Here is a 14,051-nt window from a genome sequence, read left to right as displayed (position 1 = left end):
TGATAGCAGTCTTCCAATATTTGAGGGGCTGCCACAAGGAGGAAGGTGTCAAGCTATTTTCTAAAGCTCCTGTAGGCCAGACAAGGAATAATGGATGAACAAGGAGAGATTTAACCTGGAAACAAGGAGAAACTTTCTGACAGTGAGAACAATCAACCAATGGAACAGCTTGCCCTCAGAAGTTGTGGGAGCACCATCACTTGAGACTTTCAAGAAGAGATTGGACTGCCATTTGTCAGAAATGGTGTAGGGTCTCCCGCTTGGGCGGGGGGTTGGACTAGATGACTTATAAGGTCCCTTCCAACTCTGATTATCTGTATCTGTATCTAAATATGATAGAATGAATGTCATAGTCTTCAGCTTAAAACAAATTAGTATTTTTCCATTTTATGGAATTAATTTCAATACTAGTAAATGTTTTATTTCCAATAAAATTAAATGAGTTACATATAATACTCATTAATGAGTCTTCCAAGAGATGGCTCTTAATTCATGTATACTTGGGACTGACAATATATTAAGAAAACCAGATTCTGGTACATAGGTGCAAATCCTTAGTTGTGGAAAGAGAGAAAAAGTCATTCTGTCACAATTCTCTCATTATGAGAGAGGTCAGTATAATTATAACAATTTGCTATATTATCGTTTGAAATATTATCCATTTTGTTCCTGAAAGTAATAAATAAAGCCACTCCTGAAGAAAAACTTGAGAAACTGGATTTTATCAATTTACTATAGATATCTACATGTATGCTGATGACTCATACACAATAAAATCAATTTAATAAATGTGAATCATCTGGTGGGAAGGTAGTCACAGTAAAATGATTTTATAGTTTTACCTGAATTACAGCAATCAATAGCCAAAGTACAGTGGATATACCATATCTCAAAATGCGGCTCCAGGGTGCTATATAACTTTCAGGGTTTCTAGTTAGACCAGAAGATGAATCCATTAAGGCCAAGTTTGAAAATCCTACAACCTATAAAGGTAACAAACAAATTACAGTCATACCTCAGTATTCAGCTGCTTCAAAACTCATCAAATTTGGTAGTCCACATATTTTAAGCAAAAGTCTTGTCCGGGCACTTAGTCTTTCTCCCTGATACTCGATGCGCAAGGTAGAACTTGCTGGCATTGTCTGCCTCATGACTCCCTACCCCTTCCAGCCAAAATAAAGGGTCATGTGGTAAGTCACATGATTTGCTTGGTATCTGTTTTTAATATTAGTCACGCCCCTTGGAATGAAGCCCAGATGAGTACCAAGGTATCAACGTATTGATTATTTTTTAAAATATCTATTAGCAAAGATTTTCTAAGGAATAAAGGTGAATATACGTGTCTCAGGATAATGTTGCACGATCCAATTTGGGTCGGTCACTGGGACCAGCGGTTTTGGTTTGAGCTTTTGGACTCATGCTGGAGTCCATCTTCAGGGAACTTCTCTCTTGCAGAGTGTGCTGTTCTGGCTGTAGTATTTATGGTGCCTGTTGTATGTACATTTTTAGATGCTGATTGGGGGGATGTTGATGACTGGGCTTTTAAGTTGTTGGCTGCCGTTTGCTTGTGCTCCAAGCAATCTTTACAATGCATAATTTGTTCTCGTATGGTAGCCTCTGGGTGGCGTGCGATGTCCATTTGCAGATCTCAGAAAATGCACACTACAGTACAGCTTCTGAAATGTTTTCGATGTATGGCAGGACATGCCATGTGATTGGTCTTGTACCTTGTTTCTTCCTTTCTCTCCCTACCATGTTCTGCAGACATCTTGTCAGACACTGTCAACACGGTGTGCCCACAATCATTCATCACAAGAGGAACAAGTGGGCACCGCACACTGCTCAGTGGCTACCATAGGAGGACAAATTATGCTTTGTAAAGATCGCTTGAAGGTGGGAGATGTAATCTACTGAATCCCCTACATGGATTGTCCCTGTGATTATGTAGGACAGACAGGGAGAAAGCTAACCACCAGATTAAAAGAACACAAGCGAGTGGTCAGAGAGGAGAGTCAAACTCATTGGTAGCCTCACACTTCAATAAACAAGGACACATTCAAGTTTGCAGCTACTAAGATTGTTGGACAACCAGGCACAAAAACAGACAGAGAAGTGATTGGAGCCTGGGAAACAGGCCCCTCGTCAGTCAACAGGAGTGCCTTCTAAGTATTATGTACTTAGAAGGCAAGGGTTAGGCAGCACAAGCAAATCGGCCAATGACTTAAAAGCCAGCCATCAACACACCCCAATCACATCTAAAAAGCACATACAACAGACACCATGTACACAACATAAAACAGCACACACTCTACTGGAGAGAAGTTCCCTAAAGATGGGTTCCAGCACGAGTCCGAAAGCTCAAAAGACAAGACCTCTGGTCCCAGTGACCAATCCAGATTGGATCCCGCAAGATTTTCTAAGTTGCCTAGATGAACACTTTCAATTTTTGAATATACTTCAGCAAGCACAAAACAGCAAGTAATATTTTGTTCAATTTCATTGTACACATGTTGTGCATTGACGATTTGATTTGATTTGTCAGTATCATTTTTTCCTTTAAATAATACTAGCTCTTGAGGTGAGTGTGGAGATCTTATTTCCCCAGATGTTACTAAATTATTGTTCCCAACCAGAACGGCCTACAGGAAGAGTTGTTGGAGTTAATTCATCACAGCTCTGGCTTTAGGGTACAGGAAGGCTTGCAACAATAATGTAAATGGTACTTGATTAGAGTAGTAAAGTCAGAAGGTAATACTTCTCAGATGAAAAACTTATTCTGGAGCTTTGTAAACATTTGTTACAATTCCTACCAAAGACAGTTAATATTTATTTTTTATTTTTTTGCTACATTGATACTTAGCAAAAATTAAAACCAACCTCAAATAATATTAGACTTGGAATTTTATAATTCACATGAATAATCTTGCATTTTTCAGTTGTTTGTTTCACTTTCTGCTTTATATATTTGTCTCAGCAGCCAAAATTTAAACCTGCAGAAGGAAATGGCAGCTGGAATATAAATCCAAGTTCTAGTCTAGTCCTAGAGTGTATTATGAAGTAATCTACTCATCTTTCTCTTATCTTAGTTATATGCATGAAACAAATTTGTTCTTATCTATGTCTCATATAAAAAGTATGCATCAACTAACTTTTATTCTGCTAGAAAATCTATTTAGTATAAAATAGTATAAATTTAAAAGCATATTGTTCTCCTAGACACTAGATTACCTGATTTGACCTCCCTTGCCTGATTTATTCAATATTTGACTCTGGCCAAACCATGAATAAAATTACACTAAAAAGGCCCCAGGATGTTCTTCCAGTCTTTCAAATATCCTCTAAGCCTCAGAATAGCTGTTGATTTTAGTAAGATAATAGAAGTAAGAGAATGGAATTTACATGGGTGACAAATAAGCACATCCATTCTTTTGTTATATTGTCAGAGAAAAAGCCATTAGCCTGTCTTAGGAAATGAGGTAGTAATGAATAAATCATATTTCAATCCAAACAGCATCTGCTCCTATTTGATGGGAAATCGTTCTTGGCTGTACCCTGACCTCATTTATTATATTGTATTGTATTGTGGCTATTCAGTACATGGCTACAAAAGTATAGAAGAAGTTGATACAGCTTTGGTTTGCTGAGTATTACTGCATAATAAAGGGAATTGTCAGGAAGCTATCACCCATGTTGGATAGAATTAGACAGCAATAGAAAACAAAAGTTTAATTTAAACTTAGCAAAAACATTAAAGAAGCTTTTCCATTATTAAGACTCAGCCAAGATGCACCAAAATATTTATGTTGGCTCCTGAAAGCATGCCCTGCTCCTGATGAATTCTTCCAATGGTTCCTGAATTATGATTAAGACTTGTAAAACTGTAAATGTGGTCTGGATGGGTATATACAAATAGACACCACTAATAATTTTTGATGTTGAATGTAAAAGAAAAAGCTAAATCTTAAATGACTGAACTGGCAATTCCAATGCTCACATGTTGGGCTGCTCTTGATCATTCAACATTGCCCTTTGTTTAGAATAATAATTGACAACATGCAGTTAATCTATTGGCATTCAAACTAAAAAAAGCTGCTCATCAACAATCGTTACACTAACAAATAGGACATAAAATGAAAAGAAGATTCTCTTCTTTTATATGATACCTTAGGAGCCCTGGTGGCGGAATGGTTAAATGCAGTATGGCAGACAAACTCTGTCCACAGCCTGGAGTTTGATCCTGACAGGGCTCAAGGTTGGTATTCAGACTTCCATCCTTCCAAGGCTGGTAAAATGAGGACCCAGATTGTTGGAGGCAATACGCTAACATTGTAAACCACCCAGAGAGTGCTGTAAAGCACTAGGAAGCAGTATATAAGTCTAAGTGCTATTGCCATTTCTCAAATTATGAAGTGAGGTGGTGGTTTTGATTTCTTTAAATTTTCCAAAAAGGTATAAAAATGGCCCTCAAACATCAAGCAAGGAAGAACATAAACATAGGAATTCCTACTCTGGTAAGAAGCTCTTCTGTACTTCTCTTTGCTTCTTTTTATCCCAAAGGAGCTAAACCATCTTCCAGTGCACCAGGTGGACAAAAACAGCCAATTTGCCTAAGAAGGATTTTTTTTTCTCCATCTGTTTCTCTTCTTCCTGAACTTTTTTTTCTTCTTACAAATAATGTTATCTTTATCCTATATTCCTGAGTTTTTACATCTGCAAATCTCTTTGATTTCTTTGCAAGACACCTTTGTTTTCATTTTTGCTGTATGCCCTTCCAGACTATGTACCATCAAAATGAACTTCTCAAAATCATGTTCTCTGCTTTCTTTGATTTCACCCTTGTCTTTCTCTCATAAAACTGAGAATTACATTCCCAATAGACTCTTAGTGACTATTTGATTGTTTGTATGCAACTGGCTTAATATATACTTAATGTTACTAGTTTGATTATTATGTGTACAGTAATTTCATCATTGGACGTCCAGATTACATAAGTCAATTTAAGGATGTTCAGAACTGGTATTTTAGGAGGTCCAGTTTGTGACAACTACTGTATTATAAATGTGATTTTTTTCCATTACTCAATTTTCATGAGCCAAATATGTCTTGGAACATTGGGAAAAAAATGTCACCTCTAAAAAGAAGAGAACAGCAAGCACTTGGAAGAGAGGATTTATTTTCCTAACGGTCTGAATTTCATTCCACTCATTTGCTATGAAGTATGTTCTCCATATGCTGACTGGTGCAGAAACACTTCTTATGCCATTTTCTCCTATAAAGAAGAAATGTATGTTAAAGATTTTTATTTTGGCCTCAATGACACAAACCTCACTAGTTAGATTACATTAGATAATGTAACAAGATTATACTGTATAAAATTAACATAAAGCATATCATAGATGTTTAATGAAGTTAAATAACTTCGTGTATTTTTGTTCCTGCCCTGGGTGTATTTTATATAATCCAGTATGTAAATGTTAAAAATTTGGGTGTGCACTCATTACTTATCCAAAAACTGTATAATGGATTTTACATGTTAGCCACATGAACAGTACTAGAACATGAAAAGAATGTGTACAGTTACTTCTTATATAATATGAGAACGAAGGTATAGATGTGGTTACATATATCTGTACAAAATAAACCTCTTCTATATATAGAATGCTTAGAATGAGATTTGCACCATTTCTGAAATCATCAAGTTAATCAACCAAAGGAAAAACATTTTATACCTTCTACTGCCTTAAGAACTTTTCCTTTTGGACGTTCCCAGTCGATGAAAAAGATATCTACTGTAAGTTGGGAAACAAGTAGATGCAAAAAATGCAGCGCCTAAAAATCATTAGATGAAATTAAAAAAAACCTTAAAATTATTGTCTTGGAAAAGAAGACAATTCTAGAAAAGCAACAGTAACTTAGAATTACATGAAGAAAGGCATTTACATTGCCACCTATCAAATAATAATAAGAAAAGTCAAGTCTAATACCTCTGCCTCTATTGCCATTAGCAGGAATTGCATGTTCTACATGATGGATGACTTGGAAATTCCTTCCCTATGCAATCCCAATCAGATCGCAGAATTACAAAATGCATGAATTATAAGGGAGTTTGTAGGTCATCTTTTCCAAGCCTTCCAATAAATCATTCCCGATTGGCTAGTGATGCAGTTCCATTTGAAAGCTTCCAACAAGTCCAATACTGTTTTGGACAGGCTGTTTCATTTAGCAGCTTTTTCCAGTAGGAAATTCCCAGTAATAACACAATTCCTGGTGTATTTATTCAGGTGTAAATTTCTAAAGAACACAATTTTTAAATTCTTGTAAAAAGCTGTTTTTCCCCACTACCTCAAATCCAGTGTTGAATTATATATAGAATCTTTATGCTTCACTGATATACATATATGTACACTGCTCAAAAAAATAAAGGGAACACAAAAATACGACATCCTAAATCTGAATGAATGAAATATTCTTATTAAATATTTCTTTCATTACATAGTTGAATGTGCTGACAACAAAATCACACAAAAATTATCAATGGAAATCAAATTTAGCAACCCATGGAGGTCTGGATTTGGAGTTACACTCAAAATGAAAGTGGAAAAAAACACTACAGGCTGATCCAACTTTGATGTAATGTCCTTAAAACAAGTCAAAATGAAGCTCAGTAATGTGTGTGGCCTCCATGTGCCTGTATGACCTCCCTACAATGCCCGGCCATGCTCCTGATGAGGTGGCGGATGGTCTCCTGAGGGATCTCCTCCCACACCTGGACTAAAGCATACCCCAACTCCTGGACAGTCTGTGGTGCAATGTGGCATTGGTGGATGGAGTGAGACATGATGTCCCAGATGTGCTCAATTGGATTCAGGTCTGGGGAACGGGCGGGCCAGTCCATAGCATCAATGCCTTCGTCTTGCAGGAACTGCTGACACACTCCAGCCACGAGGTCTAGCATTGTCGTGCATTAGGAGGAACCCAGGGTCAACCACACCAGCATATGGTCTCACAAGGGGTCTGAGGATCTCATCTCGGTACCTAGTGGCAGTCAGGCTACCTCTGGAGAGCACATGGAGGCTGTGCGGCTCCTTAAACAAATGTCACCCCACAACATTACTGACCCACTGCCAAACCAGTCATGCTGGAGGATGTTGCAGGCAGCAGAACGTTCTCCATAGCGTCTCCAGACCCTGTCACGTCTGTCACATGTGCTCAGTGTGAACCTACTTTCATCTGTGAAGAGCACAGGACACCAGTGGAGAATTTGCTAATGTTGGTGTTCTCTGGCAAATGCCAAACGTCCTGCACGGGGTTGGCCTGTAAGCACAACCCCCACCTGTGGACGTCAGGCCCTCATACCACCCTCATGGAGTCTGTTTCTGACCATTTGAGCAGCCACATGCACATTTGTGGCCCGCTGGAGGTCATTTTGCAGGGCTCTGGCAGTGCTCCTCCTGTCCCTCCTTGCACAAAGGCAGCGGTAGCGGTCCTGATGCTGGGTTGTTGCCCTCCTACGGCCTCCTCCACGTCTCCTGATGTACTGGCCTGTCTCCTGGTAGCGCCTCCATGTTCTGGACACCACGCTAACAGACACAGCAAACCTTCTTGCCACATAGTGATATAGTGATGGATGAGCTGCACTACCTGAGCCACTTGTGTGGATTGTAGACTCCATCTCATGCTACCACTAGAGTGAAAGCACCGCCAGCATTCAAAAGTGACCAAACCATCAGCCAGAAAGCATAGGAACTGAGAAGTGGTCTGTGGTCACCACCTGCAGAACCACTCCTTTATTGGGGATGTCTTGCTAACTGCCTATGCTTTCCACCTGTTGTCTATTCCATTTGCACAACAGCATGTGAAATTGATTGTCAATCAGTGTTGCTACCTAAGTGGACAGTTTGATTTCACAGAAGTGTGATTGATTTGGAGTTACATTGTGTTGTTTAAGTGTTCCCTTTATTTTTTTGAGCAGTGTACTATACTTTAAAATACTTATAGACTGATAAAAAACCCAACAGTTTTCAAATAGAAAAAGTATATGCTTCTGTTTTTAAGGATATGGGAAGAAAGGCACATTCTTTTTCAGTTACAACTGTGATAGAATTCAGGCTTATTCTAAGGTTTTCTACATGCAGGTATCACGTCTGACTTAGGGCAGTAATTTCATATCCCCACTGAAAATTGGGAAGTAAGCATGAGTGAGTTTTCAACTATACTTCAAAAATATATTTAGCAAGAATTGTTGCATCAGCTATCAGGTTCTTACTTTGAATTTTAACCTAGCGAACACTAATAAGAAAGTAGCATTCTAAAAAAGAAGCTACTATTAAAGCTTCAGACAATAATGAATGTAAATTGTTTCCAAAGTGACATTGATAAGTTGTAGCATTTTATATTTTTGGAAATCAAAAGGGCATATATTTACCTTCAGAACAAAAGCACATGCAACGTAAGAAATGAACTTATCTTCTTGACTTGGCTGAGGTAGTAAAACAGAGACAAACTGCTGTGCCTGAAGAACAACAAACTCTGTTATACCAAACAGGATATAACACCATTATGCTTGTTTAATCATACTAGCTTGCATATTTCTTACAGAATTGCAGCAGTTTTGCAAAAAATAATGAACTTGAAAGCAAAATAGGATAGGTGCCAACTTGATCTATTATTTTTTTCAAGTTCACTTAGAGAGGAGAAACTATTGAAAAAGCATCAGAGCAAACAAAAAGATAATTTAACATGCAGAACTTGCCTGAATGGTCTGATCAGAAAAGGCAAAAGAGAAAGTAAAACATATAAATATCCAGATACCTCATAATTATACAGAACCGTTTATTCGTGTACAAAAAAAGGAAAAAAACTTACTTTAAAAAATATAAGCCAATAAATCCCTGTTCCCACTGTGATGATGAAGAAAACATTTGCAAGGTCTCCGGCATAAAAGAGAAGAAACTTCATAACTGTCTAAAATACAAAATTATGCTTTTGTAATATGCAGTGGAGTGACTTTTCCCCCCCCAACGAAAATGATTTTTTTAAAAAAAGACTTCTAAATAGCTGCACTACAGATCAGGAGACTCTTGACATGCAGAGGCTTCACATGCAGGAAAAGTTCAGATTTTGCTGAAATTAATTTCTTTGATTAGAGAAAAGACATTATCTACTTTTATTGCTGACTGGAAGTTTCTTATAAACTATTTGTATAATAATGAAAAAGGGCGTTGATACTTACCTGACACGCCCATTCTCTTTGAGCTGCGAAGAGCATCCAGTAGTGGGGAGGGGCTTCAGTCTCTGCTTGTCTAGGCTGGGCTTAATTTGCAGAACGCTCCTCTTCCTCCACGGTACTCCTCCCCAGCGTTCCCCAGTTTTGGCGAAGACAAGAGAAACAAACACCCTCGCCCTTAATACGCTAAAAGTCATTGGCCGAAACAGGATCCCACCAGATGGAAAGAGGGTGGGGTTGGATGCTCTTCGCAGCTCAAAGAGAACAGGCATGTCAGGTAAGTACCAACGCCCTTTCTCCCACGAGCTGCTCAGTGCATCCAGTAGTGGGACATATCAAAGCTTGGCCTGTCCTACGGGAGGGACTCCGTCTGTCTTGGAATCCCCTCCTGGTCCCTGTGGACCCGTTGCAGAACCCTTCTGCCAAAGGAGGCCTTAGCTGACGCAAACACATCTATTTTATAATGCCTAATAAAAGGCGATGGAGAGGCCCAGGTTGTGGCTCGACAGATGTCAGTGATTGGTGCCTGCGTGGCCCATGCTGCCAATGTTGCGGTGTTCCTTGTTGAATGAGCTGTTATGCCCCTGGGCACCTGTAGTGATTGAGTCTGGTACGTTTTTGCTATTGCGGCCCATAATGGCCTATTGTGGAGGATGAGACCTTGCATCCCTGAGTGTTGGGCTGAAAGGACACAAATAAAGCTTCCGTTTTTCTGAAAGATGCTGTGTGGTAAATATATATTCACAATGTTCGCCTCACATCAAGCCGATGCCATTGTCGTTCCAACCCTTGGGATGGTCTGGGACAAAAATTAGGAAGTATCAGTTCTTGTGCCCTGTGAAAGGCTGAATTAACTCTGGGTATGAACGTAGGATCAGGACGAAGGACGACCCGGTCGGAATGGAAGACGCAAAGATCTTGTCTGATCGACAAGGCTGCCAGTTCCAAAATACAACAAGCGGAAGTGATCGCTACGAGGAAAACTACTTTATACGTCAAAAACTGGAGACTTGATGATTGCAAAGGTTCGAAAGGGCACAGTGAGTGCAAGAAGGACCTTGTTAAGGTCCCAAGTGGGATAAAGGTGAACCGTTGGAGGGCATAAGTTTGTGGCTCCTCGAAGGAAACACTGTATGTGTGGATGATGGGAAAGAGATAGGAGACCTTCATAAGTGACAACTGACACCAAGGCCACCACCTGTCTTTTCAACCTATTAGGTGATAATCCCCTGTCAAGCCCCTCTTGTAAGAACTCTAGGATTTGAGCCACAGTTGGAGAAATGGGATCAATTTGAGACTTGGTACACCATTTGCAGAAATTGGACCACGTGGCATTGTAGATACGAGTTGTTGAGGGGCGTCTGGCAGCTTGGATGGTGGCGATAACTCTGTTGGAAAACTTTTCACTCTTCAGACGACTCCGCTCAACCTCCAGTCAGTCAGGTGCAACCATTGAGGGTCCAGATGCGGAAGGGGTCCCTGAGTTAACAAGACCCTGTCTGGCGGAATTCTCCATGGTGGTGATACGGATAGACTGCGGAGGTCTGCAAACCACGACCGTCTAGGTTAGTAAGGAGCTACCAGAAGCAGCTCCACTCTCTTGTCGAGCAGCTTCTGGATGAACCTGGGGATCAAGTGGCGGGAATGCATACAGAAGCCCCAGAGGCCAATGGCAATGGAGCACATTGAAATTCTCTGCTCCTTGTGAGGGGTATCTGGAAAGAAATCTTGGGAGCTGAGCGTTGAGGGGGGAAGCGAACAGGTCTACCACCGGCTGTCCAAATGTCCTGACCGCCTCTTGAAAGAGGGTTGGATGGAGGCTCCACTCCGATTGATCTATCGTGACCCTGCTTAGCCAATCTGCCTGTGTATTCGACAGTCCTGAAATGTGTTCTGCTCTGATGGAAATCAGGTTGCTCTCTGCCCAACGACACAAGCGCTTCTTGCATAAGGTGTTTCAACTGAGTTCCCCCTTGTTTGTTTATGTGAGCTTTCGCGGTCACATTGTCGGTCAATATTAATATGTGTTGATTGCGTACCTGTGGAAGGAAGCTGCGGAGAGCCAGGTGTACTGCTCGAAGTTCCAGCCAGTTTATGCTGCACGACTGTTCTATGGAGGACCAGCAGCCTTGGGCTGTGAGCGATTGAAAGTGAGCTCCCCATCCAAACAGGCTGGCATTGATGGTGATGGTAAGTCTGTGGGACTCTTTGAATAGACAACATCTGTTTATGGCTGGTCTGGTCCACCAGAAGAGAGATATGAGGACCTGTGATGGAACCTTGACCTTGTATTTGGAGTTGCTTCGGCCGGGTCACTGGTACGGGAGCAGGAACCACTGGAGGGATCTAGTGTGGAGCCGGGCTCAAGGAATAATAGATATACATGAGATCTTGCCTAACAATTTTGATAGATCAGCTAGGGACACCCTCTTATGAAACCTGATCTTCTTAACTAATTGATGAATGCTGTTTTGTCTATCTGGTGACAGGAAAACTTTGCCTTCCACTGTATCTATGACTGCCCCCAGATGGATTAATCGAGTTGAAGGTGTTAAATTACTCTTTTCCCAATTGATTGAGAACCCATGCAGTTGTAGGGAATGTAATGTGGTCTGAGTATCTATGACTGATTGATGAACAGAAGATGACAATATTAAGATATCATTGAGGTAACATTGCAGTCTTATGGGGACACCCCGGAGATGAGCAGCGAGGTCTGCGAGAACCTTTGTGAAGGTCCTGGGGGCAGAGGCTAGTCCGAAGGGAAGAGCCACATATTCAAAATGGAGATTATTATAACAGAATCGTAAAAATTTATAGTGGGAAGGCCGAACGGGAATATGTAAGTACGCCTCCGTCAGATCTATGGATTTAAGGACGTCACCTTTTCTGATGCCAAGTAAGATAGATTGCAGGTGTGCATTTTGAATTTGCGATATACTAAAAATTGATTAAGACGTTTCAAATCCAAGATTGCTCTCCACTCTGAACTAGCTACTGGTTGGATGGCTCGTATGTCCAGTAGATGCTGAATAGCTGTTTCCATAAGATTTCATTTAACCGGATCTCTGGAAAAATCCACAACATAAAGAAATCTGGGGGAGCGGATTGAAACTCCAACGCAAGGCTGAATCTGATCGTGTCTCTGACCCAGGAATCAGACGTTGAGGAGTCCCATTGATCTGCAAATAATTTAAGGCAGCTGCCAATGGGAGCCTGGTCCATGGGGTTATCTTGGATGCCGGAAAGATCTATTTCCTGCTCCTCAGAAGGATCTCTTGGATTGGCCATGCCTTCGGTTCCTATCCCCAAAGTCTGACCTCTCTGGCTGTTGCCCTGGTCGGAAGGGTGGGAGTCTCTGGTATCTGGTTGAGAATGGTCCCTGATAAAAGGGCCGAAAGGACTGAGGGTTTCTAGGGTCTGACTTCCGAAAAAGGGAAGGTAAAATCAATAAGTAGCGGATCGAGGGAAGGGCCAAACAGTCTGTCTCCCACAAGAGATGACGCGAGCTTGCATTTATGCTTAATATCCGCTTGCCAATTCTTTAACCATAGCAAGCGTCGCGCTGTGACATGTGAAGTAATGGCTCTGGCTGAAAACTTAACTGCACGAAAGGTTGCATCAGCTGAGAATTCAGCAGCTGCTATAAGTTTTGCAATGTCTTGGTGTGCTCTAATGTCAGAATTGGGGACATGCTCCTGTAATAGCTGAAGCCATCTAAGGGAAGAATGGGTAAAGAAGGAAGCGGCCGTGGCTGCTCTGATGGCCCACACATCAGACTGATGGGCCCTGCATTGGGCTAGCTTGGCCCGTTTTTCCTCCGGCTTTAATGCCTCCAGCGCCTCACTGGGAATGGAGGACGAGGACGCTAATCCCACAATGGGTTTGTGTACCTCGGGAGTATTCAACAATTTTAAGAAATCTGGGGCCAAATTAAAGTATTTCCTGTCGTAACCCGTGGGGGCTGGGTACACTGCTGCAGAAGCCCACTGTTTCTGTACCAGGTCTGCAAACATGTGAAGGACTGGAATCACGTCTGCCTCGACTACAGGTTGGTTGAAGATGAGATCCTCTGGTTCCTCTTCTGACGGAATTGGAATGGTAGAAGGGGCAGGCTTGTCCAGGCGCGTAGTGTTTTTGGCCTTAAACAAGAGTGACTTGAAAAGTTGCGGGTGGAATAAGCCTGTAAATACAGGTTGGTCGGGAACAAGGCCCTCATCCTCAGACATTCCCCTTTCTAAGGGGTCCGCTTCTGACATGGCCAGGTCAGTATCATGTATTGATTCTGATTCACTCTGTTCCAACTGCTCAATGTGTTCCACCTCTTCCACCTCCTCCTCCTGCTCCTGCGGCCCCTGGAGGAGCATACCCCCTTGAAACTGTACCTGGGTATAGTGTTGCTCTGACCTGTCCAATCATACTCAGCGGGTGCAGGATGATCCCTGGTCAGAACCGCATGTTGCAGGCCTGCTGCGATTTCCTGATGGATAGCCATCTCCATCCAAGTCTTCATTTGCTCTGGCACTTTGTCTGGAAGATTGTTCCTGTTGAAGACTGGCAGCCATTGGTGTGAACGTCGCTTCAGGTATCCTTCGCATGGTTGGTGATTGAGTTGACTGGGCCTGTTGACTCTGGGGAGCCACGCTGCACCTGGATGAGAGGGAGAGATCTGGGGGGGAGGGGGGGAAGAGGAGGACGGTTCTGGACTGTGGGGTGAGGAAGCTTGAGAGGTCCTGTGTGTCTTCCGTGTGCACTTATCTATTTGTTTTTCCAGTGCCTTGTGGCGCTTGTTGGCATCTTTTTCTGATGACTTAGAAGTCCCCCT

At 41.6% G+C, this 14,051-nt stretch overlaps 1 protein-coding gene across 1 annotated transcript in view; it reads right to left on the bottom strand.

Moving 5' to 3' along the window:
- Nucleotides 1–14,051, bottom strand: part of TMEM67 (transmembrane protein 67) — a 40,421-nt gene that overhangs the window by 8,764 nt on the left and 17,606 nt on the right. Inside the window, exons 17-21 of the mRNA XM_026690896.2 lie at nucleotides 8,866–8,964; nucleotides 8,426–8,512; nucleotides 5,730–5,829; nucleotides 5,130–5,269; nucleotides 843–983 (exon numbers count right to left, since the gene is read on the bottom strand). Of these exons, the coding sequence (XP_026546681.1) occupies nucleotides 843–983; nucleotides 5,130–5,269; nucleotides 5,730–5,829; nucleotides 8,426–8,512; nucleotides 8,866–8,964 (567 nt within the window). The remainder of the gene's footprint in view (nucleotides 1–842; nucleotides 984–5,129; nucleotides 5,270–5,729; nucleotides 5,830–8,425; nucleotides 8,513–8,865; nucleotides 8,965–14,051) is intronic.

Source organism: Notechis scutatus, chromosome 3 (genome assembly GCF_049901735.1).
Source record: "Notechis scutatus isolate UNSWTSFEM ecotype Mainland chromosome 3, rNotScu1.2, whole genome shotgun sequence".
Taxonomy (NCBI): Eukaryota; Metazoa; Chordata; class Lepidosauria; order Squamata; family Elapidae; genus Notechis; species Notechis scutatus.
This window is presented reverse-complemented; position numbering and strand designations above follow the sequence as displayed.